We start from the raw sequence: 26,814 nt of genomic DNA, 5'->3' as shown, positions 1-26,814 counted from the left end.
AAAGTCACTTTGTGATGTCTTTGTAGTGGTTGTTCAGTTATTATTCAGCAGGCTTCTTGGTTGCATCTCTCTCACAGTCGCTGGCTGGATTGCTGTCTGACGGTGTTGGCTTGGTCTCCCCTCTCCAAAGGGTTACCTTTTTTAAGGTAAAAAACCATCCCAGAGTTTCTGTTAGGAAACACATGGCCCTCTCCCCTGGTGTGACCACACAATAGACCACGATTACGAGACCATGGCTAGCGATTGATGTCTGAGTGTGGACCATTCTGTTAACATGGTGCTATTTCACCCCAGTTTAATGTTGTTTTGGGCTGTGAGTCCACCTATCTCCAGAATCCATTGTTAGTTGATTCATGTCGATAAGAGTCATTAATATGCAATAGCGCTCTTTTCAATTTCAAAGGGGTTCTCCCCAGAGCTATCTCAGATGAGGTTAATGAGTTCTTTCCTGGTAGACAGGTTTCTTGATTTCCAATACAGGAAAGGTCAAGTGACTGCTACTCCATTTTGACTGTGGTACAAGTGTCCATGTTCTTATTTTAGTCATAGTCATAGAGAGATACAGCACCGAAACAGGCCCTTCGGCCCACTGAGTCCGTGCCGACCATCAACCACCCATTTATACTAATCCTACATTAATCCCATTTCCCTCTCCCATCCCTACCTTCCCTCAATTCTCCTACCACCTACCTACACTAGGGGCAATTTACCTATTAACCCACAAGTCTTTGGCATGTGGGAGGAAACCGGAGCACCCGGAAGAAACCCATGCAGTCACAGGGAGAACTTGCAAACTCCACACAGGCAGTAACCAGAACTGAACCCGGGTCGCTGGAGCTGTGAGGCTGCAGTGCTAACCACTGCGCCATCCAACAGTTGACTTTTTAATTTGTAATTCTTCCATTTCATTGTTTATTTCATCACGGCTCCTTCCATGCGTGACATCTTGTACATCTGGACCTAGAGTTTCTGATTGGTATTATTTTGTTGCCATTTATAAAGAATGGGTGGATGTGGGTGTTAAAGTAACAACATCGATCAGAACATTTTGGCAGCAGTGCACTATTTTAGTTCTGCAGTACCAGAACTTTCCCAACAGGGCCTCTGTAAGCCAGGAAAATAATAGTCAGTGAAACTGAAAGGCGGCCATTTTTTTCCCCATGGCCATTTCATCAACAACTAAGATTTATATAGCCCCTTTAATGTAGTAAAATGTGTTAGAAGACATGCTGTTTGTCGTTAATCTAAAAGCAGCGCCAGCATCGGAAGGAAGGATGAAAGGATGTAATTGCACTAGAGAGGATACAGAGGAGATTTGAGGATGTTGCCGGGACTGGAAAAATGCAGCTGTGACGAAAGATTGGGGTTGTTCTCCTTGGAACAGAGAAGGCTGAGGGGAGATCTGATTGAAATGTACAAAATTGTGAGGGGCCTGATGGAGTGGATTTGAAGGGCCTATTTACCTTAGCAAAGAGGAAAGTGACTAGAGGGCATAGATTTAAAGTGATTAGCAGAAAGTTTAGAGGGGAGATGAGGAAAAGTTTTTTTTTTCACCTAGAGGGTGGTGAGGATCTGGAATTCATTGCCTGAAAGGGTAAAAAGGCAGAAACGCTCACTCATTTAAAAGGTGTCTGGCTATGCACCTCAAGTACCATAACCTGCAGGGCTACCGAACAAATGCTAGAAGGTGGGATTAGACTGGGTGGCTCGTTTTTTGGCTGGCGCAGACATGATGGGTCAAGTGGCCTCTTTCTGTGCCGTAAACTTTCTATGATTCTGTGACTGTGTATAACAATAGATGCTGTTGTACTGTGTTGTCATAAATGTAACAGTGGCTCATTGTTTTTCTTTCTGTTTCAGACAAATTGTGATTTAAGACGGCAAATAGATGAGCAACAGAAAATGCTTGAAAGATACAAAGAACGGTTAAATAAATGTGTGACAATGAGCAAAAAGCTACTAATAGAAAAGGTATGATAGGCATTATTTTGAGAAACATTTACATTTAAAGCACTGATCCATAGGAAGGTCTAGGGAGAATTCTTTATATACAGAGTGCTTACCTATTTTAAAGAATATATATTGGCTTTAAGAGGATTTTGTTATAGAAGCATCTGTTTTTCCCACCAACATGGCATTGAGCAGGGTCCCACTCAAGGCTAGTCTGCTTTAGTGCCATTGTCAACTGGCATTAAACTGATGACCTTTCTGCCCTCTCAGGTTGTTGTAAAAGATCCTATGGCACTATTTTGAAGAAGAGCAGGGCGTTCTCCCTGGTGCCCTGGCCAATATGTATCTCTCAACCAACATCACCAATTCACAAATTTTCAGGTCATTGTTCTTTGTAGGACCTTGCTCCACACAAACTGGTTACTGTGCTTTCTACATTGCAACAGTCACTACACTTTAAATTACTTCATTGACTGTAAAGCCCTTTGGGGTGGCCTGAGGTTGTGAAAGCACTATATAAGTACAAGTCTTTTATTCTTGCTGGTTTTCTTCCTGCAACAGCTGTACTAAAAACAGTGGGGACAGGAAAGAAAGACCTGAGGCTAATCTTTTACCATAAAATAGAAAGTGCTTCTAGAACCATCTTCTTGCATGTAGCTTGTGTAGTGAGTGAGGGAACTGTTTTGTTCCATTTTTTTCCCCCTTTGGTTTAAATGGGGGAATTATTGCAGATGCTGAAGGCTGTTGATGAGTGCGCTCTCCCCCTGGTAGGATCTGCCTGTTTTGCCCCCACCCCACCCTTTCCAAATTGGATTGACTGCTCTCTTCAAAAGGTCAATAGCAGGGATGAAATATTACATATTGATTGGTTAGGAGTTGATCTAAAACTTGCAAGTTGATATTTTATTATGTGATACTAGTAATGAATACATAGGCATTTTGGTGTAAAATTCCTCAGTTTCGTAGGTAAGTTGATGGAAAGCCAGCACAAGAGGGTGATCCTAGTGGTAGTATTAGATAAGCATATTTTATGCTTTCTCGTTCATGCAGCTAGCTCACAAAGTAAATGAGGCACTTCCATTTCCCAAGAGGTGGAAAGCTCAACCCAGATTATAGCACAAGCAGAACTTTGCAAATGCAGTTTATTTTATCAGGTTAATTGTGGCATATCAGAGTAATAGGATGTAGGGTCTCACTTCTTTCATTTTGCTTGATTCCAGGACTGTATTTTTGAGAATATTAGGTGTACAGTCACCAGTATAGAGGGAGGGTAGTTAGATGCTGACCTCCTGACTGGGTACTCTTTGCTCTTCCTAGTAGTCAAGTTGAAGCAATTGGTCAGCATGCATTGTCAGTCATAGGACATCACGATCCTAGGGACACTTTGGGAGACAAATGGGAGAGGGAATGGAGAATATTTAGATAACAGGCATCCATTCAAAATTGTCTTGCGCTCTTAAATCTTTCTAGCTCAGTGATTCTAGGACATCATTCATTCTGAATGCTACAATAGAAGGAGCGAGGAGTTGGCTGCTAGTTGTGTTTTTTCTTTTTGTTAACCCATTATGATTCTTTCCTGTTCAGTCAAAACAAGAGAAACTTGCCTGTCGAGATAAAAGTATGCAGGACCGTCTGCGACTAGGACACTTCACTACAGTCCGGCATGGAGCCTCCTTCACCGAGCAATGGACAGATGGCTATGCGTTTCAGAATCTTATTAAGTAAGTGCTGGTGTTTGGGAGCTATGGCCAGATAAATGTGGGAATAGAGCTGGTGGTGTTCACTTTAACATTCCTGCTTCACACCCCACTCCTAACTCGTGACAAAATGGCAGTAATTTTCATCATCACTGCCTTGGCAGAGTGGTTGCCCATCCATTCGTATTTTCATCACATTGATAAAAATGGAATGAAAATCGGGTAAGTTCTACAGCAGAAGTGTGATTCGCTCTGCCAAATTACTGCCCGGGCAGTGAAGGTTTAAATTACCCCTAATTATTATTGTATACCTGAATTAAAAGTCTGTGTTCAAGAAGGTTCCACTGGGCAGATGAGCATTTGAGAATGAAGCGAGTGGTGAGGAGAGAAATTGAGCCATATGTTTAGTACTTCAAAGTTCTTTGACATCTTATTTATACTGAAAATTCAAATGGTCTCCCCAAAAAAATGAAATGCAGTAAAATGATACCGTAAACAAGACATCAAAAGTACCTTCGTCTGTAACCTCTTCACAAAGAATAACCCAAGCAAGCAGAAAACAACAAAACTTATATAGCGCTTTTAACATTTTTTTATTCGTTTGTGGGATGTGGGAGTCGCTGACTAAGCCAGCATTTATTGTCATCCCTAACTACCCTTGAACTGAGTGGCTTGCTAGGCCATTTCAGAGGGCATTTAAGAGTTAACCACATTGTTATGGGTCTGGAGTCACTTGTAGGCCAGACCAGGTAAGGATGGCAGATTTCCTTCCCTAAAGGACATTAGTGAACCAGATGAGCTTTTACAACAATCGACAATGGTTTCATGATCACCATTAGACTAGCTTTTTAATTCCAGATTTATTAATTGAATTCAAATTTCACCTTCTGCCGTGGCGGGATTCGAACCCATGTCCCCAAAGCATTAGTATGGGCTCTGGATTACTAGAACAGTGACATTACCATAACATAATAAAACGTCCCAAGGCAGTTTACAGGAGCATTATAAAACAAAATATGACACCAAACCACATAAGGAGATGTAAGGCGTGTCTTAAGGGAGGTAGAAAGACAGTGGGAGGGTATTCCAGAGCTTAGGCCTAAGCAACTAAAGGCATGGCCACTAACGGTAGAGCATTTAAAATTGGGGATGCTCAAGAGGCCAGAATTAAAGGAGCGTTGATGTCCCAGAGGGTTGTGGGGCTTGAGGAGATTTCGGAGATAGGCAAGGGAAATGGAGCAATTTTGAATTTTAAATCCTATCCTACCATTATTTTCGAAGTGTCCAATTATCACATCCTTCATGTTAGATTCTAGCATTTTCCCTACTACTGATGTCAGGCTAACAGGTTGTAGTTCCCTGTTTTCTCTTGCCCTCCTTTGTTAAATAGTGGGGTTACATTTGCTACCTTCCTGGAACCATTCCAGAATCTATAGAATTTTGGAAGATGATCACCAGTGCATCCACCATCTCTATAGCCACCTCTTTCAACACCCTGGGATGTAGATCATCAGGTCCAGGGGATTTATCAACTTTCAATCTCATTAATTTCTCCAGCACTACTTTTTTACTGATACTGATTTCTTTTAGTTCCTCATTCTTGCTATCTAGTATTCCTGGGAGGATTTTTGTATCTTCTTCCATGAAGACAGGCACAAAGTATTTGTTTAGTTTCTCTGTCATTTCCTTATTCCCCATTATAAATTCCCCTGACTCTGCCTGTAATGGGCCCATATTTATCTTTGCTAACCGTTTCCTTTTTACATACCTATAGGAGCTTTTACAGTCCACTTTTATGTTTCTTGCTAGTTTACTTTCATATTCTATTTTTCTTTATCAGTTTCTTGGTCCTTCTGTTGCTGAATTTTAAAATGCTCCCAATCTTCAGGCTTATTACTTTTTTGGCAACTTTATTGGCCTCTTTAATCTAATACAATCTTTAACTTGTTAGCCATTGTTAGATCCTGCAGGGTTTTTGTCCCTCAAAGGAATGTAAATTTGTTGTAAACCATGTAAACCATGTATTCTTTAAATGCCATTGCCTGTCTACCGTCGTACCTTCTAATGTAGTTTCCCAATCTACCACAGCCAACTTGCCCCTCATACCTTCGTAGTTTCGTTTGTTTAGATTTAAGACCCTAGTTTCGGATGAACTACATCACTTTCAGACTTAATGTAAAATAGAGTCATACAGCACAGAAACAGGCCCTTCGGCCCATCCTGTCTGTGCTGGCCATCAAGCACCTAACTATTCTAATTCCATTTTCCAGCACTTGGTCCATAGCCTTGTATGCTATGGCATTTCAAGTGCACATCTAAATACTTATTAAATGTTATGAGGGTTCCTGCCTTAACCACCACCTCAGGCAGTGCGTTCAGATTCCAACCACCCTTTAGTTTAGTTTAGAGATATAGCACTGAAACAGGCCCTTTGGCCCACCGAGTCTGTGCCGACCATCAACCACCCATTTATACTAATCCTACACTAATTCCATATTCCTACCACATCCCCACCTGTCCCTATATTTCCCTACCACCTACCTATACTAGGGGCAATTTATAATGGCCAATTTACCTACCAACCTGCAAGTCTTTTGGCTTGTGGGAGGAAACCGGAGCACCCGGAGAAAACCCACGCAGACACAGGGAGAACTTGCAAACTCCACACAGGCAGTACCCAGAATTGAACCCGGGTCGCTGGAGCTGTGAGGCTGCGGTGCTAACCACTGTGCCGCCCTCTGGGTGAAAATTTTTGTTCTCAAATCCTCTCTGCTGCATTCACCCATTTAGTTCTTGGGCCCATGTCAAGAACTTATGTTAGGCATAATTTGGCTGTTTAGGTTGGAATTATAACAATTTCATGGGAACCACACTTGAAGGGAGTGTGAACAGAAAACAGATTGTATCTCCATCTCGAGCACCCAATCTTTTAGCTTCCTGCTTAAGTGCAGCATCTTTACCCTTATAGTCCAAAATAACTTTCCTGATCAGCTTTTAAATCCAGTTCAGACTGGTTTCTTGTAAAATGGACTTTTGGTATTCACAGCCTAGTGACCAAAGCAAGATAAAACTCCTCACAATTAAGGACGAATTTGTACTAAATTCACCATCTTATACATATATTCATTGGCAACACTAGCTTCTAAGGAGTCGTCCCCTTCAGGTGTCAAGGGAAGAAAAAAAGGGAAAATAGGAACAAACAACACAAAAGTGAGGAGTTTGGCAAACAACAAGGAGGACTATAAAAGACTTCAGGAAGACAAACAGCTTAGTGGAATGGGTAGACAGATGACAGGTACAACATAATGTGGAGAGGTGTGAGGTACTAAATTCTTTGAGGAAAAACAAGGAATGAGAGTACACACTCTCAGCGGCGCAGTGGCTCACAGCTCCAGCGACCCGGGTTCGGTTCTGGGTACTGCCTGTGCGGAGTTTGCAAGTTCTCCCTGTGACCGCGTGGGTTTCCTCCGGGTGCTCCGGTTTCCTCCCACATGCCAAAGACTTGCAGGTTGATAGGTAAATTGGCCATTGTAAAAAAAAATGTCCCTAGTGTAGGTAGGTGGTAGGAGAATTGAGGGAAGGTGGGGATGTGAGAGGGAAAAATGGGATTAATATAGGATTAGTATAAATGGGTAGTTGATGGTCGGCACGGACTCGGTGGGCCGAAGGGCCTGTTTCGGTGCTGTATCTCTCTATGACTATGACACTCAACAAAAAGATGCTGACTGGTGCAGTTAAACAAAATGGCTTAGGGTTCAAATACTCTCCCTGAGTAAAATCATAAAGGCCAATAACATTTTGGGCTTCATAAATAAGGGACATAGAATAAAGCAACAGTTGTATGAGGAATGGTTAGAGTACTGCATGCAATTTTGGGTGGTCCATTATGGGAGAGAGATGAAAGCTGTAAAGAACACATAATTTTGACGAACCAAGTTAATGCCAGGAATGGGAATCTGTAGTTATGAGGAGAGACTTGAGTTATTGGCACTATTTCCAATGGAGCTGTAAAGACTAAGAGAAGATTTAGTAGTGTTTTAAAAATTATTCAGGGTTTTCATTGAATGACTACAGAAAGGATAATTCCTGTGATTGTTGATCCAATGAGAAAAGGTCAATTTAAATGTCACTAAGAGACTGAAGAGAGAGGCAGAGAAAATTTCTTATTTCGAGGTTGCTAGAGCATGGAATGTTTGATGCAAGGTGCGCTTGAAACATTCTATCTTTCAAGGAAAAGTTGGATAAATATTTGAAGCAGAGAAAAATATATAAGGCACAGGCAGGGAGCAAAGCAATGTGAATAGTTTTGGATTGCTCCAATGATAGATTGGCATAGACAGGGTGGACTCAATGACCTTGTGCTGTGCTATAAACTTCTATGATTCTATGGATTTCAAATGCTTAGAATAAGGGCAACAGGTCATGGAATCAGTCTAATCCAAGAGAGAGAGGAAACAAGCAAGATGAGGAGTTACAAGCAGAAATCGGCACAAAAATATAGGCAATAGAATGTTAGTATTCAAGATTAATTATTACTAGCTAACATTCTACCATTAAATGGGTCATGGTGGACAGCAACAGATGGGTAGCTCTTGTTTAGACCATATTATTTGCAAAGAAAGTGTTGCTCACAAATGTAGAAAGTTCATTCCAAGACTCTTCACAAACGTAAGGAAAAAATTGTTACAATTTACTAAATGATAGTGGAGAATATTATGGCCCCCATATTAATTTACTCTGCGCACAAATTCCCTGCAGCGATGCACCTGCAGTCAATTTAGTTTTTATATGATTCCTAACTGCTGCTTCCTGAGATTGCAGAGTGGGAGAGTGGAATGATTAACACTTAAATAAGCAAATCACTGAAGAAAACCAAGTCAGAAAAAGACCTCATTTAACATCATCTTACTTCACCAAATAGCTATTTCCAAAATATTTTCTGACAAATAGTGTCTTCATATCAAATCTGATTACTACCTTGGGGTTCTGACCAGACCAATCAGATGGGTGCGAGTTGTGGGGAGTAGCACCTGAGCTTTTAAATATGATGTAATTAATTCACCTAATATCAGTTCTCCTGAATGAATACTCACTACCATCACTATTATCTGGCAATCGACAGATACCCATGAATTTGGTATCTCCATTTATTTATAAATTTATCATATTATGGTCACTCTTCCCTAAAGGCTCCTTTACAACGAGATTATTAATTTGCCCTTTCTCATTGCACAATACAAGATCTAAAATAGCCCGTTCTCTAGTTGGTCCGCCAACATACTCCTATAGAACGCCATCTTGTATACATTCCAGGAATTTGTCCTCCACAGCATTAGTGCTGATTAGGTTTACCCAGTCTATATGCAGATTGAATGCCTCCCATGATTACTGTATTACACTTGTTACATGCACCTCTAATTTCCTGGTTTGTACCGTGCCCTACATTACCATTACTGTTTGGTGGCCTATAAACATTCCTACCAATATTTGTTGCCCCTTGTTGTTTCTTAACTCTACCCAAACTGATTCTACATCTTGATCTTTTGATATAAGATCCTCTCTCTCTCATGTACTGATAGCATCCTTTTATTAGCAGCGCTACCCCACCTCTTTTTCCTTTTTGCCTCTCCTTCCTAAATGTCGAATATCCTTGAACATTCAGTTCTCAGCCTTGGTCATCCTGCAGCCACTTCTCCATAATGGCAATTAGATCATACCCGTTTACTTCTATTTGTGCTGTCTACCTTGTTGCAAATGCTGTGTGCATTCAGATATACTGCCTTTAATTCTGTCTTTTTATTATTTTCACAACCTCTTACCTGTTGGTGTACTCTTAAGTTTGTAGCTCTGTCCCTTCCTGCCACACTCTGATTATTATTACGCTTATTGCTACCTTGCTCTCTTGCCTTCTCTTTAAATTATTACATTTTCTTTCACCTTGATCCCTCGCCCCCACTATTTAGTTTAAGGCCCTCTCTACCCATCTAGTTATACGACTCGCCAGAACACTGGTCCCAGCACGGTTCAAGTGGAAACCATCCCAATTGTACAGCTCCCACTTTCCCCGGTACTGGTGCCTGTGCCCCAATGAATCGAAACCCATTTCTCCCACACCAATCTTTGAGCCGCACATTTAACTCTCTAACCTTATTTACCCTTTGCCAATTTGCTCATGGCTCAGGTAATAATTCAGAGATTATTACCTTTTGAGGTTCTGCTTTTTAATTTAGCCCCTAGCAGCTCATACTTCCTATGCAGAACCTCTTTCCTAGTCCTGTCTATGTTGTTGGTACCCACATGGATCACAACAACTGGATCCTCCCCCTCCCACTGCAAGTTCCTCTCCAGGCCTGAGCAGATGTCCTGAACCCTGGCACTAGGCAGGCATCACAGACTTCTGGACTCTCACTCTTGGCCGCAGAGAACTGTGTCTATCACTCTGACTATACTATCTCCTACTACCATTACATTCCTATTTACTTCCCCCCCGCTTGAATGGCTTCCTTAACCACGGTGCCATTGTCAGTTTGCTCATTCTCCCTGCAGCCCTCGCTCTCATCCATACAAGCTGAAAGAACCTTGAACCTGTTGGACAATTGCAAGGGCTGAGGCTTCTTCACTTCAGCCTTCTCAATCCTCTTGCCTGCCTCACTCGGAATCACACCCTCCTGTCCCTGACCAAATCAGAAGGGGTGTGACTGCCTTCTGGAACAAAGTGTCCAGGTAACTTTCCCCCTCCCTGATGCATCACAGTGTCTGGAGCTCGGCCTCCAGCTCATTGATTCTGAGTCGAAGCTCCTCGAGCCGCAGACACTTACTGCAGACATGCTTGCCGTGGACCACACTGGCGTCCACCAGCTCCCACATACTGCAACAGCAGCACATCACCTGCCCTGCCATCTTTATTATATGTCAATTAATTTATTTGTCTTCATTTATAATTAATAAACCCTACTACTAAGCTCCAATACTACTAATAAGCTTAACTACTGCTAGTAAAGCTTAACTACTGCGAGTAAAGCTTACTCATAAATTATCTGAGTCTCAGAAAATTCTTATTTCAATTAATGTATACTAATCCCAATTAAAATTCCTTAGTTAGTTAAAAGAAAAAAGGAAAATATTTAACCAGTCACTTGCCTTCTTTGCTGTAACGTCACATGTAAATTTTCTTTGGAATGCTCTGAACCCACAGACTCAACACCCGAGCTCCTGAAACTCTCACTGCTGACTCTAGGTTAGCCTCTATTTCTGGGAAGCAACTTGTGTCTTCTACAGATACTGGAGGCTGAAAAAGGTAGCACCTCTTTTCCCCCTCTGCACCGAATTCCCATGTGAACCAAATTCCAACCTTCACGCTCTGCCTATGTCTCACTCAAACAAAGTCTTCTCTCCGTGCTGTTTGAAAACCTGACTGCTTTTATCGAGCCTCTGATGAGTCACCTAGCTAGCATAGCTTCCTGCTACAGTTTTTAACACCTATTGAACCAACTACTTTCAGATGATGACATAACTGCCAATGCCAAGCAGATCCCTGTTTAACAAGGCAATTTAACTAACTTGAAGTTTGAAAATTCTGTGTCAGAGGCCTTACTCTTAATCTAAATTGAAATTTGAGAAAAACTCACCAGAACTTACCACATGAACCAAATTTCCATGCTTCAAACCCTAACTCTTACTCAGGCAAAGTCCATGTGGAGTCCAAGTTTGTTTTTCTTTGAAGAGAGGGTTGATAACAGCTGAATTTAAAGGAGAGAGGGACAACACCTTAAGAGAGAGAACTGTTAACAATGTTGGCTAACATGGAGACCAGGAAAGGAAGTTGAATGGTCAGTAATTTAATTGGAATAGGGTCAAGGGTGCAGGAGGTGGGTCTCATGGACAAGATGAGCTAGGAGATGGCATGAGGGGCAACAGAGAAATTAGAGAAAGATGTGAGTTCTGGGCTGAGGCACAGGGGAGCATTACAGGGGGTTTGGCTAGATGGGCTCATAGAAGAGAGGGGCGCGGCAGAGGCAACTGATTGGATGGTCTCGAGCTTGGGGACAGAATTCCATGAACTCCTTATTGTTGGAGGTGAGGATAGAAGGGACAGGGGAGAGGGCTTTAAGAAGACAGTTTGTGGTAGAGAAAAGAAGCCGGGTGTTATCTTTGCATTCCAGGGTGATCCTAGAATAGTGAGCAGTTTTGGCAGACATGAGCAGGACCTGATTGTGTTTTAAGTGGTCCGGCCAGATCTGGTGGCTGTCTGCCATATCCTTTCAAGTCTGCGTCCCATGGATTTAAAGGAGCAGAGATGAGGGCTGTTCCGGGGGAATGGCCCCAGGGTGAGAGACAGTAATGGTTTTATTGGGGACGATGGCATCAAACGTGGGGGTGAGAATGCAGTTGTGCAAATCAGTAGCGGGAGAAATATGGCGAATGGAGGGCCATAGGCTAGAGAGTTTGATTCTGAAAGTGCTGTTTTAAGTGGATAGTTTATTCCAGGGACAGAAGGAGGTGGGGTTGGGGCATGGAAGGAGGATGTGGGTAGTGAGTGATACAAGAAAACTGGCAGGAAATGAAAGAAAAGCTGTAGAAATGCAGATATAGCGAGGAGTATGGTAAGAATATTGAAACCAGAAAGTTACAACTCAATAGAAGAGGGTCTGATTAATATGAACAAGCAGAATGAAAACTGTTTCTGTTCTTCTCTCTCCCAACTACTTATTTTCACCAAAGAAAGTTTTTTTTAGGGGAAAAACCTGAAGCAGAAATATAGTAGCAAAAACTGTAGATAGAAACAGGACTCCTGCTCCCACCCTACCCCATGGTTTACATAGCCACAGGTGGTGATGTAGGAAGACATCCCTGCTCATTTTATGTAGTGTGGATTTTCAAAAAGAAATCATGGTAGATGGAAACTCAAATCTGGCTGACAGATAAGTGTGTGTGTCTTGTCTCTCCGCTCAGTGGCATATGCAATTTTAAACAGCGACTGCACATCCCTCAGAAATGACCTAGCAAACCTTGTATCAGATTGCTACGAAAAAGTCTAAAAATAAAACTAGATGGACCACCTGGCATCAACCTAGGCACCAGGCATGAGTGAATGTGACTGTCCTTAACATCAAGGCGGCATATGACAGAATGTGGCATCAAGGAGCCCAAGTAAAATTAAATTCATTAGGAATTCTGGAAAACTCTCCACCGGCTGGACTCGTACCTAGCACAAAGGAAGATGGTTGTGGTTGTTGGAAGCCAATCATCTCAGCCCCAGGACATCGCTGCAGGCAATCCTCCAGGCAGTGTCCTAGGCCCAACCATCTTCAGCTGCTTCATCAGTGACCTTCCCTCCATCATAAGGTCAGAAGTTGGAATGTTGGCTGATGATTGCACAGGATTCATTTCCATTCACAACTCCTCAAATAATGCAGTCCCTGTCCCCATGTAGCAAGATCTATAGAACATTCAGGCTTGGGCTGATAAATCGCAAGTAACATTCCCACCACACAAGTGCCAGGCCATGGCCATTTTCAACAAGAGAGAGCGTCTAACCATCTCCCCTTGACATTCAACAGCATTGTCATTGCTGAATCCCCCACCATTGTCAACTTGGGGGTCACCATTGACCAGAAATTTAACTGGACCAGCCATGTAAATATTGTGGCAGCAAGAACAAGTAAGAGGTTAGGTTTTCTGTGGAGAGTAACTTACCTCCTGACTTGCAAAGCCTTTCCACCATCTACAAGGCACAAGTCAGGAGTGTGATGGAATACTCTTGCCTGGATGAGTGCCGTTCCAACGACGCTCAAGGAGCTCGACACCATCCAGGACAAAGTAGCCTACTTGATTGGCACCCCATCTACCACCTAAAACATTCACTTCCTCCACCACCGGGGCATAGTGGCAGTAGTGTGTACCATATACAAGATGCACTGCATAATTTGCCAGGCTTCTTCAACAGTGGCTTCCAAACTCTCAACCTCTACCATCTTGACGAACAAGAGCAGCAGGCATGTGGGAACTCCACTGTAATATTCCAGAAAACCAGGTGGTGAAGGATAGTACTGGAGCCAATCTTTACTGAAGTCTAACATTTATTTACAGAGTAAAATAGTACAAGCATATACCCTCTATCTCAACCACAGTTTCAGTAAGTGTCTCTTTATATGTGCTCAATTGAAACCCCCGATTAATGCTCTCCACCTGCATATAATTAAACACAATTCATATTAATTAACAACCACTACCTGCAAGTTCCCCTCCAAGTCTCTCACAGCATTGTAATTTGGAAATCTATCACCGTTCTTTCTCTGTCACTAGGTGAAAATCCTAGGACTTCCTGTCTAACAGCACTGTGGGTGTACCTGCACCTCCTGGACTGCAGTGGTTCAAGAAGGTAGCTCACCAGCACCTTCTCAACAGCAATTAGGGATGGGCAATAAATGCTGCCCTTGCCAGTGACACCCACATCCCATGAACGAATAATTTTATAAGAAGTGCTTCATATTGGAGAGCATGTGTGCTGTTTTGTGTTGCTGAAGCTTAACACAGTTAGATAGCTCAGCAAGCCCCAGCCACACTTTCCCTTTCCCATGGAGTTTTCCCACAGCTTCTAATGCACCTTTCTAATTGTTATACAGACAACAGGAGCGAATAAACACCCAGCGAGAGGAGATTGAGCGACAGAGGAAGCTGTTAGCAAAACGGAAACCGGCAGCTATGTGTCAGATGCCGCCTACAAATAATGAGCAGAAACAGAGGAAAAACAAAGCAAACGGAGCAGAAAATGAGACGTGAGTCAGGTTGCAAGCAAACTGACCTGAATGTGACTATTTAGCTGCGCAATCAATTGATCGAGATTTTTGGTCATTTCCAATGATCTTTCACTACTACCAAATGTGCTCTGTTTGCCTGACAGTATACAGAAGCTGCACTTTGTTCTGAAACCTTTGTCCTCTAAATATATCTGAGAATAGCAAAGGATATAATGTATATTGGGGACCCTGTTCTTTGGTAGTAGGAAGATAGTTGTATCTAACTTGCTTAAACTTGTGGGTTTGAATGAAGTATGGTTACTTTCTGCATTGTCTTTGAATGAAGGAACAACTGGCATTTTATGAGTGCCTTTCATGACCTCCGGATGTCCCAGAGAGCTTCACTTTCAATGAACAGTGTAACAACTTGACAATATTTACAAACTGATCTGTTTGTTAGCTATCTTTACCTGTAATCCCAGCAAATTGGTACAGGAATTTGCAACTTAAATAAAGCCATTCTGGACCTTATCCTGTGTCTTTCGGCAGGGTTTCTGGGTTTGCGATTTGAAGGAAGCTTCTCAATATTTGTGGTGTATTCACAAATGTATATTGCTGCACTTTATTGTGTTGCTTATTAAACTTCCAATAGGCAGACACCATCTAGAGAATATTTACTGTGGCTCGTACCTCCCACTAGCAGTCCAGGTGCCCCGGGACATTGTTTAGTTTTTTTCCCTTTATGACTTTTGTTTTAAGCACTGAAATGTATCAATGGCATGAACCTCTCATAACTGCACCAAAATTTGATGGCACAGAATAATGACTGAGAGAACGCACAACAGTGCAGTAGGAAAGCATTGCGTTTGTCTAAATTCTCTGGTGTGCCCTCTCTGCCAAGGAAGAGAAGGCTGCCTTGTCGTGCTGCTGTCAAGTCAGCTACTAGTTGGTTTGTCGGAGTAGCCTGGAATGATGCCCTTTCTCTTTGCTCCCACTCCAGTAGCTTGATGTCTCTGACAGCTGGGTTGAGGAATTCAGCTGAATGCAAATTGTATAATTTATGGCCAATGTGAGTTAAGAATTTACATTAAACCATTTTAAATTAGTAAATAGCTGTGTTTTTAGCTCTGATATTTGACCACAGGCCCATGGCTCCCAGTGCATATTTCCCTCAGTTATTGTTGTGATGGAAGGTCTATATCAACGTTTCAATGGTTATTATTGAGGGAGGTCATATTCTTTTCTAGGTTGGAGTTATTGGGCCTGAAAGGCGATTTAATTTTTCCAAATATGTACTTACAATACAGGGTAATTCGAATGAGGCATGCTTTGTTTTTCTAGTGATGTTCAAAAAAGGTAATTAACTCGCAACATGTCTGATCTAATTGGTTTAGCAATATCTCCCTTGGGTTGATGTTCAAACTTGACTTGCATTTTTTGTGTATGTTGTGAAATGAAGGAGTACACAAATTGCTTTTATAAAAATAAATTGGCAGATGTTGCCAAATCTTTTAATGGGAAATTTGGATATTTGCCAAAAATAGATTTGAAGTAATTGTATGGAATTAGTTCAAGTTGTTTGCAGAATCAAAAAATAGATGTCCTGCATAATTTGGTTATTACGATCAAGATGCCTTTCTTCATTTGCAATCACTACTACTCCAGCAACTACCTTTAATTCATCCCCTCTAACATTGGCCATTTCATTTTGAATAAAGCCAAGTCTCAGTCTTCACCAAACCTCAGAAGTTTACAAAATTAATGCTGCTGAATGGTTTTACTCTCAAGGTTGTGCTCTAGCCAGTGAATCCACAGTTAATGTCAGCAGGAATGTGATGACCTTTGTTTTCTTTTTACAGCTTGACTTTAGCAGAATACCATGAACAGGAAGAAATCTTCAAACTAAGATTAGGACATTTAAAAAAGGTTTGTTCAGCCTTTTTCGTGTGCCAGAGGGTTATGTTCTATTCCAAATGGGGGTCCATAAGGGGATCTCCGCTTCCGAGGCAGATTCAGCCAGTCATTTAATTTGGTTTTTTTCCCTCTTCCTTTTCTCCTTTGTCGGTGTATCCTGATTTAAAGCTTCTGCAAAGACAGCTCTGTTTTTGTTTGGGGAAGGGAAAATCCGACAAGTGTTTTAGAAGTTGGGATGGGAGATCTCTGGGAGTCTGTTATTTTAGGGTATTTCTGGGAGTATGCTTGTGTTTGCAAGGGATCCCCCAGCGTCGAAATGTTTGAATATCAATGTGTAGTTCAAATGCTCTCGTCCTGGTCGCACCAAAATGTTTCAAAGCCCTGTTGGGTAAAGTATTTGTCTGCTCAATACTTGAGTGCTAGGGAGTGAAGTAACTTCACCAGGGACAGTGGTATCGGAAACAATGTACTGCACTTCATAAAGGTTATTTGATCAAGATGTTCTATACAGAGAACTTTATTCTTTTCTCACCTCCTGTACTGACGGTGCCAAATATTACTGGAGTACTTTTCTACTCTGGTACTTCAGCCAAGTGGCCAGTCTTCATGGGTGAGCCTAAATGGTGAGTGTAACAGGCACCACAGTTGACCTTCCTCCTGTGCTCACTGCTGCCGCATATGCAAACTTTCCAGCTGGAATTGCAGCAGCACTGCTGCTGTCTACTTGAGTTGACTTGGCACATCAAACATGGGACTTCCTAGTCTATGTGGCATAATTCTATGCTGTACCTTGAACTTAACTAGTGATGGTCAGCCATCATTGTGTGGGGCAGGCTTGATGGTTTAGCTGGTCTTTTCCTGCCTGTCAGTTTTGTATATTTGTATGTAAATGTGCCATTTGCTAAGCTACTGCAGAACAGTTGTTCTGCTGCTGACATGCTGAAGGAAGTGCCTCCCATCACATGTTAGTGTTATGTGTAGGTATCTTCAATCAATAGCTGGTGAAATGGACATGATTGTATCTTGCATTTAAAAAGAAATCAAATTACTAGGAAATTTTAAAGTGCACAGTTATTTTTAAATGTATTCTTTGTACCTTTGTTGAGTACTGTCGCTGTGTTAAGTGCAGGTTACATTGTTCTGTCTGATTTGGGGCATGGTTTGTTTAAATTGTTTTTCCATTCGTTAAACTCTTCCCTTGTGCAGGAGGAGGCAGAGATACAGGCAGAGCTAGAGCGATTGGAAAGAGTACGCAATTTACACATAAGGGAACTGAAGAGGATACACAATGAAGATAACTCACAGTAAGTTATCAGTGTCGAAATACGTACTTTATGGGGAGATGGAGGTAACTTTCGCATTTCATGCTAGTCTTGCTGTCTTTCCTCATACCTCAAGTTATTTGTTTCACATGAATTTTAGAACTGCATATTGAGGCAGTACGTGATGTGGGTCAAGTAAAAAGTTTATTTGTCCAGTCTTTTTTTCCCATTTTGATTCCTGTCCCTGATTAAAAAGAAATGTTCCCACCACAAGTTCCTCTTTATTTTTAACAGAAGAATGAAAGGACCATTCTTGCCCTGATCTGAATGTCCAGTTTATTTAACTTATTTGATTTATTCTCGGGTGTGGGCATCATTAGTAAGTCCAGCATTTATTGCCTGTCCCTAGTTGTCCATGGAAAAGTGTTGGTGAAACACTGCAGTCATTATGGTAAAGGTACACCCGTATTGTTTTGAAGGAAGATAACAAAAGGAGCAGCTTTCGATTCCTCAGACATTGGGACCGGTTCTGGCTGAGGTGGGACCTATACAGGCTGGATGGGTTTCACCTGAACAAGACTGGGACCACTGCCCTTGCAAGGTGGTTTGCTAGTGCTATTGGGGAGGGTTTAAACTAACTTGGAAGGGGGTTGGGAACCAGGATCTAACATTGGAAAGGAAAAACAAGTTGTATAAAGGATTGGGAGAGACAGATAGCACTAGACTAAGAAATAGTAAACTATTAGGTAGCAGCAGAGTAAGAGGAAATGCACTTAGGTTTACGGTGCATGTATGTAAATGCACGAAGTATGGTAAATAGGGTTGATGAGCTGCAGGTGCAGTTAGCCACATGGGAATAGGATGATGTGACAATAATGGAGACCTGGCTCAAAAAACTGAAGGAAATGGGTACTAAATATTCCTGGATACAGGGTGTTCAGGAAAGATAGGGAAGGAAAGAAAGGAGGAGGATGGCAGTATTGATTTGTGAAAATATTATAATGCTGGAGAGACCAGATGTTCTAGAGGGATCAAGGACAGTATCTATTTGGTTAGAACTAAGAAGCAATAGAGGTACCATTACATGGCATATCCCTCACTCCACCATTACCATCAAGCCGAGGGACCAATCCTGGATCGATGAAGAGTGCAGGAGGGCATGCCAGGAGCAGCACCAGGCATACCTAAAAGAGGTGTCATCTTGGTGAAGCTACAACACAGGACTACTTGCATGCCAAACAGTGGAAACAGCATGCAATAGACAGGGCTAAGTGATCCCACAACCAATGGATCAGATCTAAGCTCTGCTGTCCTGCCACATCCAATCATGAATGATGGTGGACAAGTAAACAACTGACAGGAGGAAGAGGCTCCACAATTCTCCCCATCCTCAACGATGGGGAAGCCCAGCACATCAGTACAAAAGACAAGGCAGAAGGATTTGCATCCATCTTCAGCCAGAAGTGTCAAATGGATGATCCATCTCTGCCTCCTCCTGAGGTCCCCAGCATCACAGATGCCAGTTTTCAACCAATCCAATTCACCCCACTTGATATCAAGAAATGGCTGAAGGCACTGGATACTGCAAAGGCTATGGGCCCTGACAGCATTCCGGCAATAGTACTAAAGACTTGTGCTCCAGAAATAGCTGCGCCCCTAGCCAAGCTGCTCCAGTACAGCTACAACACCGGCATCTACCTGACAATGTAGAAAATTGCCCAAGTATGTCCTGTGCACAAAAAGCAGCATAAATCCAACCCGGCCAGCTACCCCGCCCTATCAGTCCACTCTCGATCATCAGCAAAGTGATGGAAGAGGTGATCAACGGTGATATCAAGTGGCACTTGATCAGCAATAACCTGCTCACTATGCTCAATTTGGGCTCCACTAGGGCCACTCAATTCCAGACCATGTAACAGTCTTGATCCAAACATGGACAAAAGAGCTGAATTCAGGAGGTGAGGTGAGAGTGACTGCCCTTGACATCAAGGCAGCATTTGACAGAGTATGGCATCAAGGAGCTCTAGCAAAACTAGAGTCAATGGGAATGAGGGGGAAAACTCTCTGCTGATTGGAGTCATGTCTAGTACAAAGGAAGATGTTGTTGTTGGAGGAAAATCATTTCAGTCTCAGGACATGACTGCAGGAGTTCCTCAGGGTCACGTCCTAGGCCCAACCATCTTCAGCTGCTTCATCAATGACCTTCCATCCATCATAACGTCAGAAGTAGGGATGTTCGCTGATGATTGCACAATGTTCAACACCATTCGCGACTCCTCAGATACTGAAGCAGCCCATGTCCAGATGCAGCAAGACCTGGACAACATCCAGGCTTGGGCTGATAAGTGGAAAGTTACATTTGCGCCACACAAGTGCCAGGCAATGATCATCTCAAACAAGAGAGAATCTAACCATCTCCTCTTGATGTTCAATGGCATTACCATTGCTGAATCTCCCACCATCAGCATCCTGGGGGTTACCATTGACCAGAAACTGAACTGGACCAGCCACATAAATATTGTGGCTACAAGAACAGGTCAGAGGCTGGAAATTCTGTGGTGAGTAACTCACCTGACTCCCCAATGCTTGTCCACCACCTTCAAATCACAAGTCAGGAGTGTGATGGAATTCTCTCCACTTGCCTGGATGGGTGCAGCTCCAACAACACTCAAGAAACTCGACACCATCCAGGATAAAGCAACCTGCTTGATTGGCACCCCATCATTCAACACTCACTCCCTTCACCACCGACGCACAGTGACAACAGTGTGTACTATCTAAAAGAAGAAACTCATCAAGGCTCCTTCGACAGCACTTTCCAAACCTGCGGCCTCTTCCACCTAGAAGGACAAGGGCAGCAGATCCATGGGAATATCATCACCTGCAAGTTCTCCTCCAAGTCACACAGCATCCTGACTTGGAACTATATCGCCATTCCTTCATTGTCACTGGGTCAAAATCCTGGAACTCCCTTCCTAACAGCACTGTGGGTATATCTACCCCACATGGACTGCAGCAGTTCAAGAAGACAACTCACTACCACCTTCTCGAGGGCAATTAGGGATGGGCAATAAATGCTGGTCTATCCAGCGACGCCCACATTCCAGGAATGAATGAAAAAAAACACTACAGACTGTGTTCTACACGCCACCAATTGATGGAAAAGATACAGAGGAAAAAATTTGGAAGGGAATTAGAGAGGTGAACAAACTAGAGTAGTTATCATCGGGGACTTTAATTATCCAACTATAGACTGGGATAGTAATAGTATGAAGGGCAAAGAGGGGGAAGAATTTATGAAGTTCAGGAGAATGTTCTACGTTAGTATGTTTTCAACCCCACGAGGAAGGAGGCATTACTGGATCTGGTACTAAGAAATGAGGTGGGTCGAGTAGATCAGATGTCAGTAGGAGAACATTTAGGGAACAGTGATCGTAGCTAACCTAACCTTTATGATCCTATGGAAAAGAACAAGGAGCAATTAGATTAGAAATAATTAATTAGGGGAGGGCCAATGTCAGTGGGGTGAAACTCCCCAAAGCCTGTCCACCATCTACAAGTCAGGAGTGTGATGGAATACTCTCCACTTGCCTGGATGGGTGCAGCTCCAGCAACGCTCAAGAAGCTCGACACCATCCAGGACAAAGCAGCCCTCTTATTGGCACCCTATTCACAAACATTCACTCCCTCCACCACCTATGCACATTGGCAGCAGTATGTACCATCTACAAGATGCGCTGCAGCAACGCACCAAGGCTCCTTCAACAGCACCTTCCAAACTCGCGACCTCTACCACCTAGAAAGTCAAAGCAGCAGATTCATGGGAACACCACCATCTGCAAGTTCCCCTCCAAGTCACACACCATCCTGACTTGGAACTAAATCGCTGTTCCTTCACTGTTGCTGGGTCAATATCCTGGAACTCCCTTCCTAACAGCACTGTGGCTACCTACCCCACATAGACTGCAGCGGTTCAAGGCGGCGGCTCACCACCACCTTCTTGAGGGCAATTAGGGATGGGAAATAAATGCTGGCCTAGCCAGCGACGCCCACATCCCATGAATGAATTTTTAAAAAGGGACAGCTGGGAATGCCCCGGAATCTCCTCCTCAGGCCAAAATGGAAGATGCGGAGGGTGGAAGTGATGTCCGAAAGCCTAAGTGTTACCATTGCCAAAAGGTGGAACACCTTCATGCAGAATGCTGGAAGTTGTGGGGTAATCCCTTAGAACTTATTGGGGTACACAAAGCCAATACAGAGAAAGGGACCCTGACCGAGAATACAACAGATCAGACTATAGCTCTGACTGCAGTTGTAATGCCAAGTACAAAAACCGCTGTGAGTGCAGGGGTCATGAATAAGATACCTGAGTGTTATAGGGAATTCTTGTCAAAAGGAAAAGTAACTCCTTATCACTCAAGTGAGGCAGGTAAACCTATAGTTATACTTAGAGATACAGGAGACACCCAAACTCTTTTGCTGGGGAAAGGCATGACTTTTTCACCAGAGAGCTCACTGAATGCCAAGGTTTTAGCGAATGGTATCGGTGGGGAGTATACACCAGTACTTTTGTATCGGGTGCACCTGGAGTGTGACCTAATGTCTGGAACGGTAACTGTAGGAGTTGTCCATAGTTTGTCTGTAGACGGAGTTGACTTACTCCTGGGGAATGATTTGCTGGAACGAAGATAGTAGCTTCTCCAGTAGTCATGGAAAAATCAAGTGAAGTTAAAGAAACAGAACAGTTACAGGGAAAGGTTCCAGGAAGTTTTTCCTCGTGTAGTGACCCGAGCAATGGCTAAACAAGTTCCATTGTCGGAGGTCAAATTGGCACCACAGGCCGATAGCTGAATATCTGAAACTTTCTTTGGGGATTTGGATAATCCAAAGGAAATGTTCAATAAATCTTTTCTGATCAAGGCTCAGCAAGCTAATCCAGAATTAAGTAAATTGGCACAATTGGCTCTAACTGACGCTGAAGCAAAGGGAGTTCCAGACGGATAATATATTAAAAATGGGATTCTGATGAGGAAGTGGAGACCTCCTCGCAGATCTACGGACAAAGAGTGGACGGTTGTTCACCAGATAGTGGTACTGCCCAAGTATCGACAGAAAATATTAAGGATAGCCCATGAAATTCCTGTGGTGGGACATGTGGGGATCTGGAAGACCCAATCTCATAGGTTGACATTTTTTCTGGCCAGGTCTTCACAAGGTGCAGTTTTGTTGTGGGAAAACCACAACCTGCCATAAAACCGACACCTCTAATTCCCATACCAGTTTTTGGGGAACCATTTAGTAGGGTGTTGGTAGACTGTTTAGGACCTTTACCAAAATCAAAAGCGGGACACTAATATATACTCGCTAACATGGCTATGGTTACTCAGTTCCCAGAGGCTATTCCCATGAGAACAATTTCTGCTAAGGTAGTAGTAGAGCAGTTAACCCAGTTCTTCACAAGATATGGATTACCGATTGAGATTCAGTCGGATCAAGGTTCCACTTTTATGTCGAAGATTTTTCAGGAAGTTATGGGTAATTTGGGTACAGCACAGCTAAAGTCTTCAGCATACCACCCACAGACACAAGGTGCTTTAGAAAGGTTCCATCAGACCCTCAAAACGATGATCAGGGCATACTGTCATGAATATCCCCATGACTGGGATAAAAGGCTCGAATTTCTTTTGTTTGCCACTAGGGATTCACCTAATGAGTCTATTGGTTTTAGTCCTTTTGAATTAGTTTATGGACATGAGATAAGAGATCCTCTAAAACTAATTAAAGAAAGGTTTTTAGAACAGAGGGACAAATTTGCTGTGTTAGATTATGTATCCATGTTCTGAGAGCAGCTCATGAGAGCCTGAAAAGTGGCTCAGGAACAATTGAAGGCTTTCCAAACAACCATGAAGAAAGGGGCAGACAAGCATACCAAGACCCAAACATTTCAACCAGAGGATGAGGTATTAGTATTACAGCCTTTACAGGGTGAACCACTGGAAGCACAGTTCAGTGATCCATATAAAGTGGTCAAAAGAATTGGTAAAGTAAATTATTTGATTGACACCCTAGATCGCCGGAAAAGGAATTGGCTAAAATTGGCCATTGTAAAAAAAAAAAAATGCCCCTAGTGTAGGTAGGTGGTAGGAGAATTGAGGGAAGGTGGGGATGTGAGAGGGAAAAATGGGATTAATATAGGATTAGTATAAATGGGTGGTTGATGGTCGGCACGGACTCGGTGGGCCGAAGGGCCTGTTTCGGTGCTGTATCTCTCTATGACTATGGCTGTGTCCTATCAATATGTTGAAACAATATCATCGTTGGGAGGAGGAGAAGCAAGCACAGGTATGTCAGGTAGTAAGGACAGTGAAGGATGAAAGGATCGTCAGGATGAGGCAGAAGGAGGCCTAGACAGTTCTCAAATTGGGTGTCCTACTATCTGGTTAGCTAATACAGAATTGTCAGGGAGATTAGACACAATGCTTTCATATTTAGTTGCAGAACAATGAGAAGACCTAACGAGGCTACTCACAGCATTTAAGTGAGTCTGTAGGGACAAAGCAGGATGTACAATCTTAGCCATACATCATGTGGATATAGGGGAATCCTTTCCTATAAAACAGCGTCCTTATCGCTCAAGTCCAGAGAAACAGGCCTAGGTGAAAGCAGAAATCCAATACATGTTGGTAAACCATTTAATTGAACCCAGTCAAAGTAGCTGGAGTTCCCCAGTGGCGTTGATGCCTAAACCTGATGGTTCAACTAGATTTTGCATAGTGTCATGAAGACCCCCACCTGCCAAGAATGAGACATATTAATTTTGTCATATGAACATTAATTTTAAACTGTTGCTGGGGTGAAGAAATTACTTGTTTAAAAAGAGATCACCAGACACTTGGCTGGATGACATTTACATACCAAGAGACAGTGCTTGGAGAGACAAAAGAATTGCTCACTGATTCATTAACAGAGATTGGGCTGGGCAATGGTGATCCACATCTTGTCGGGGTAAGAGACAGCACTACATCCCACCACCGTGAGCTTTGGAATCCACAAACGTAGGAGTGGTTGAGCCAGCTGGTCACATGACTAACCGGCTGGTCCAGGCTTTTTGAACTAGACACAGGACAGTTTGAATTCAGACTGCCGATTGTAACTGAACCTGGAACTAGAGGCCTCTCTCCTGGTTGACGCTCTCTAACTTTCTCAGAGTCCTCCGGACCCACTGAAGACACGCAAACCTCGAGAGAAAAGACTCCTACATCTAAATAAGTTGAAGCGTGCACTAGGCCCCAACGAACAGCAAGACTTACTGGCAACCAAAGACTCCACATTGAACTCAAAGGACCGTAAATAACTACCAGATATTGCCTCAAGCTTTTCCCCTTTATTCTTTCTACTTTTTCTGTCTATCTGCATGTGTGTTTATCGCGCATGCATGCTAGCGTGGACGCGTCGCATATTCATAGTCGTTAACCGAATTAGAGTTTAAGATTAATAAACTTCCACCTTTCTTGTTTAAATATAAGAAAACCTGTCTGATTTCTTTGCCTTACAATTGGAAAACAGTGAACAAGGATTCACTGAGGGGGAGCTAAAACCAGGTTATTTCTAAAAATTAAACCCTTTTATGGTTAGACCAGGCAACGGCTGAGAGGGAACCCCTGGACCCCTATTTCACCTGGTCGTAACAATAGACTACAGAAAAGTTAATGCGGTAACAAAGGCAGACCCCTACCCAATACCTCGCTTGGAAGACTGTATTGACAGTGGGCAGTGCCATGTTTCTTACCAAAATAGATTTGTTAAAGGGATACTGGCAAGTTCCTTTGACACCTCGAGCTAAAGAAGAATCGGCCTTTGTCACACCAGATGGTCTTTTCCAATGCCGAGTGATGCCATTTGGCTAAAAAATGCCCCAGCAACTTTCAGAGACTAATGAACCAAGTGGTAGCCAGTGTTCCTAACTGGCACATGGAAGGACCATTTGGAACAACTAGAAGCTCTGTTTAGGAAAATTAGAGTGGGCTGATTTAGTGATAAATCTTGCCAAAAGTAAATTGCAAAAGTGATAGTAACCTACCTCGGGCATATTGTAGGGCAAGGCCAAGTGTTGCCAAGAACAGCAAAAATACAAGCATTGGTGGAGTTCCCTACCCCTAAGACTAAACGAGAAATCATGAGGTTCTTGGGGATGTGTGGTTTCTACTGCAAGTTTGTACCAAATTTTAGTACTGTAGCTGCTCCACTGATGGATTTGCTACAAAAAAGAAAGCAAAGTAGTGTGGTCAGGAGAGTGTCGAGCATCTTGTGAGAGGCTGAAAGCCAGTTTGAAAAGGTAAAGGCAATTTTGACTAATGAACCAGTGTCGGCTGCTCCAAATTTCATTAAGCCCTTCAAGGTAGCAATTGATGGTAGTGACCTGGGGGTCCGTGCAATCCTGTTGCAAGACAATGAATCGGGCATAGAAAGGACAGTGGAATACTTTTCCAAAAAGCTAACTCGACACCAAAAAAGATATTCAACAGTGGAAAAAGAAACCCCTGGGCTTATTACTAGCTCTTAAACATTTTGAGGTCTATGTCCACTGCAACTACAGAGAGACACTAGTATATACTGATCATAACCCCCTAGCCTTTGAGGAAAAATTCCAAAAACAGAATGCCAGACTATTCTGATGGAGTTTACTATTGCAGCCTTATCACTTAAAGATTATCCAGATTGCGGGGCAACAATGTAATTGTGGATGCTTGGTCTAGGATTTAACTTTGCTTTGAGTAATCTGAGAGCAAAGATAGCACAAAGCCAAACTGTATTAGCTACAGTTAAAGAGTGAATGGGAATGAATGTGTAAATGTGTTTTAATATTTTTCATCTTCTGTTTTTTTTCCACACTTTGTATGAAGTGCATTTAAAAATGGTGTTTCATTCCTGCAAGGATGGAGGTGTTATGAGAGTGCTATTTTTTTTTTAATGTTTTTAAGGACTCATATTTAAATTGTGAAAATGGATTCATTTGGAAGTCTGAAGAAATGCTGGACTTTGTTTTTTTCACTGGGGTCATTGAGTCACTTGACTGTGAAAACAATTACTGGGAGAATCAAGGAATGCTAAAGCCAACCTTTACCGGAGATCACCTGCCTTAAGATAAATAAACAACAGGAACCTTGGGCGAAGGGGAGATGTTTACAGAGAAGCCATATGTCAAGGTTTATGGAGGTCAGGAGGTTAACTTTCTGTTTGGGGTTTAGATAT

The 26,814-nt window shown here is 42.6% G+C and overlaps 1 protein-coding gene across 4 annotated transcripts in view; it reads left to right on the top strand.

Moving 5' to 3' along the window:
• tlk2 (tousled-like kinase 2) overlaps positions 1 to 26,814 on the top strand; it is a 160,155-nt gene that overhangs the window by 91,859 nt on the left and 41,482 nt on the right. For all 4 annotated transcript variants that reach the window (XM_068013160.1, XM_068013161.1, XM_068013163.1 and 1 more), the window contains exons 9-13: positions 1,861 to 1,971; positions 3,535 to 3,671; positions 14,273 to 14,425; positions 16,246 to 16,312; positions 17,507 to 17,604. In XM_068013160.1, the coding sequence (XP_067869261.1) occupies positions 1,861 to 1,971; positions 3,535 to 3,671; positions 14,273 to 14,425; positions 16,246 to 16,312; positions 17,507 to 17,604 (566 nt within the window). The remainder of the gene's footprint in view (positions 1 to 1,860; positions 1,972 to 3,534; positions 3,672 to 14,272; positions 14,426 to 16,245; positions 16,313 to 17,506; positions 17,605 to 26,814) is intronic.

This window comes from Heterodontus francisci, chromosome 33 (genome assembly GCF_036365525.1).
Source record: "Heterodontus francisci isolate sHetFra1 chromosome 33, sHetFra1.hap1, whole genome shotgun sequence".
NCBI classification, from domain to species: Eukaryota; Metazoa; Chordata; class Chondrichthyes; order Heterodontiformes; family Heterodontidae; genus Heterodontus; species Heterodontus francisci.
This window is presented reverse-complemented; position numbering and strand designations above follow the sequence as displayed.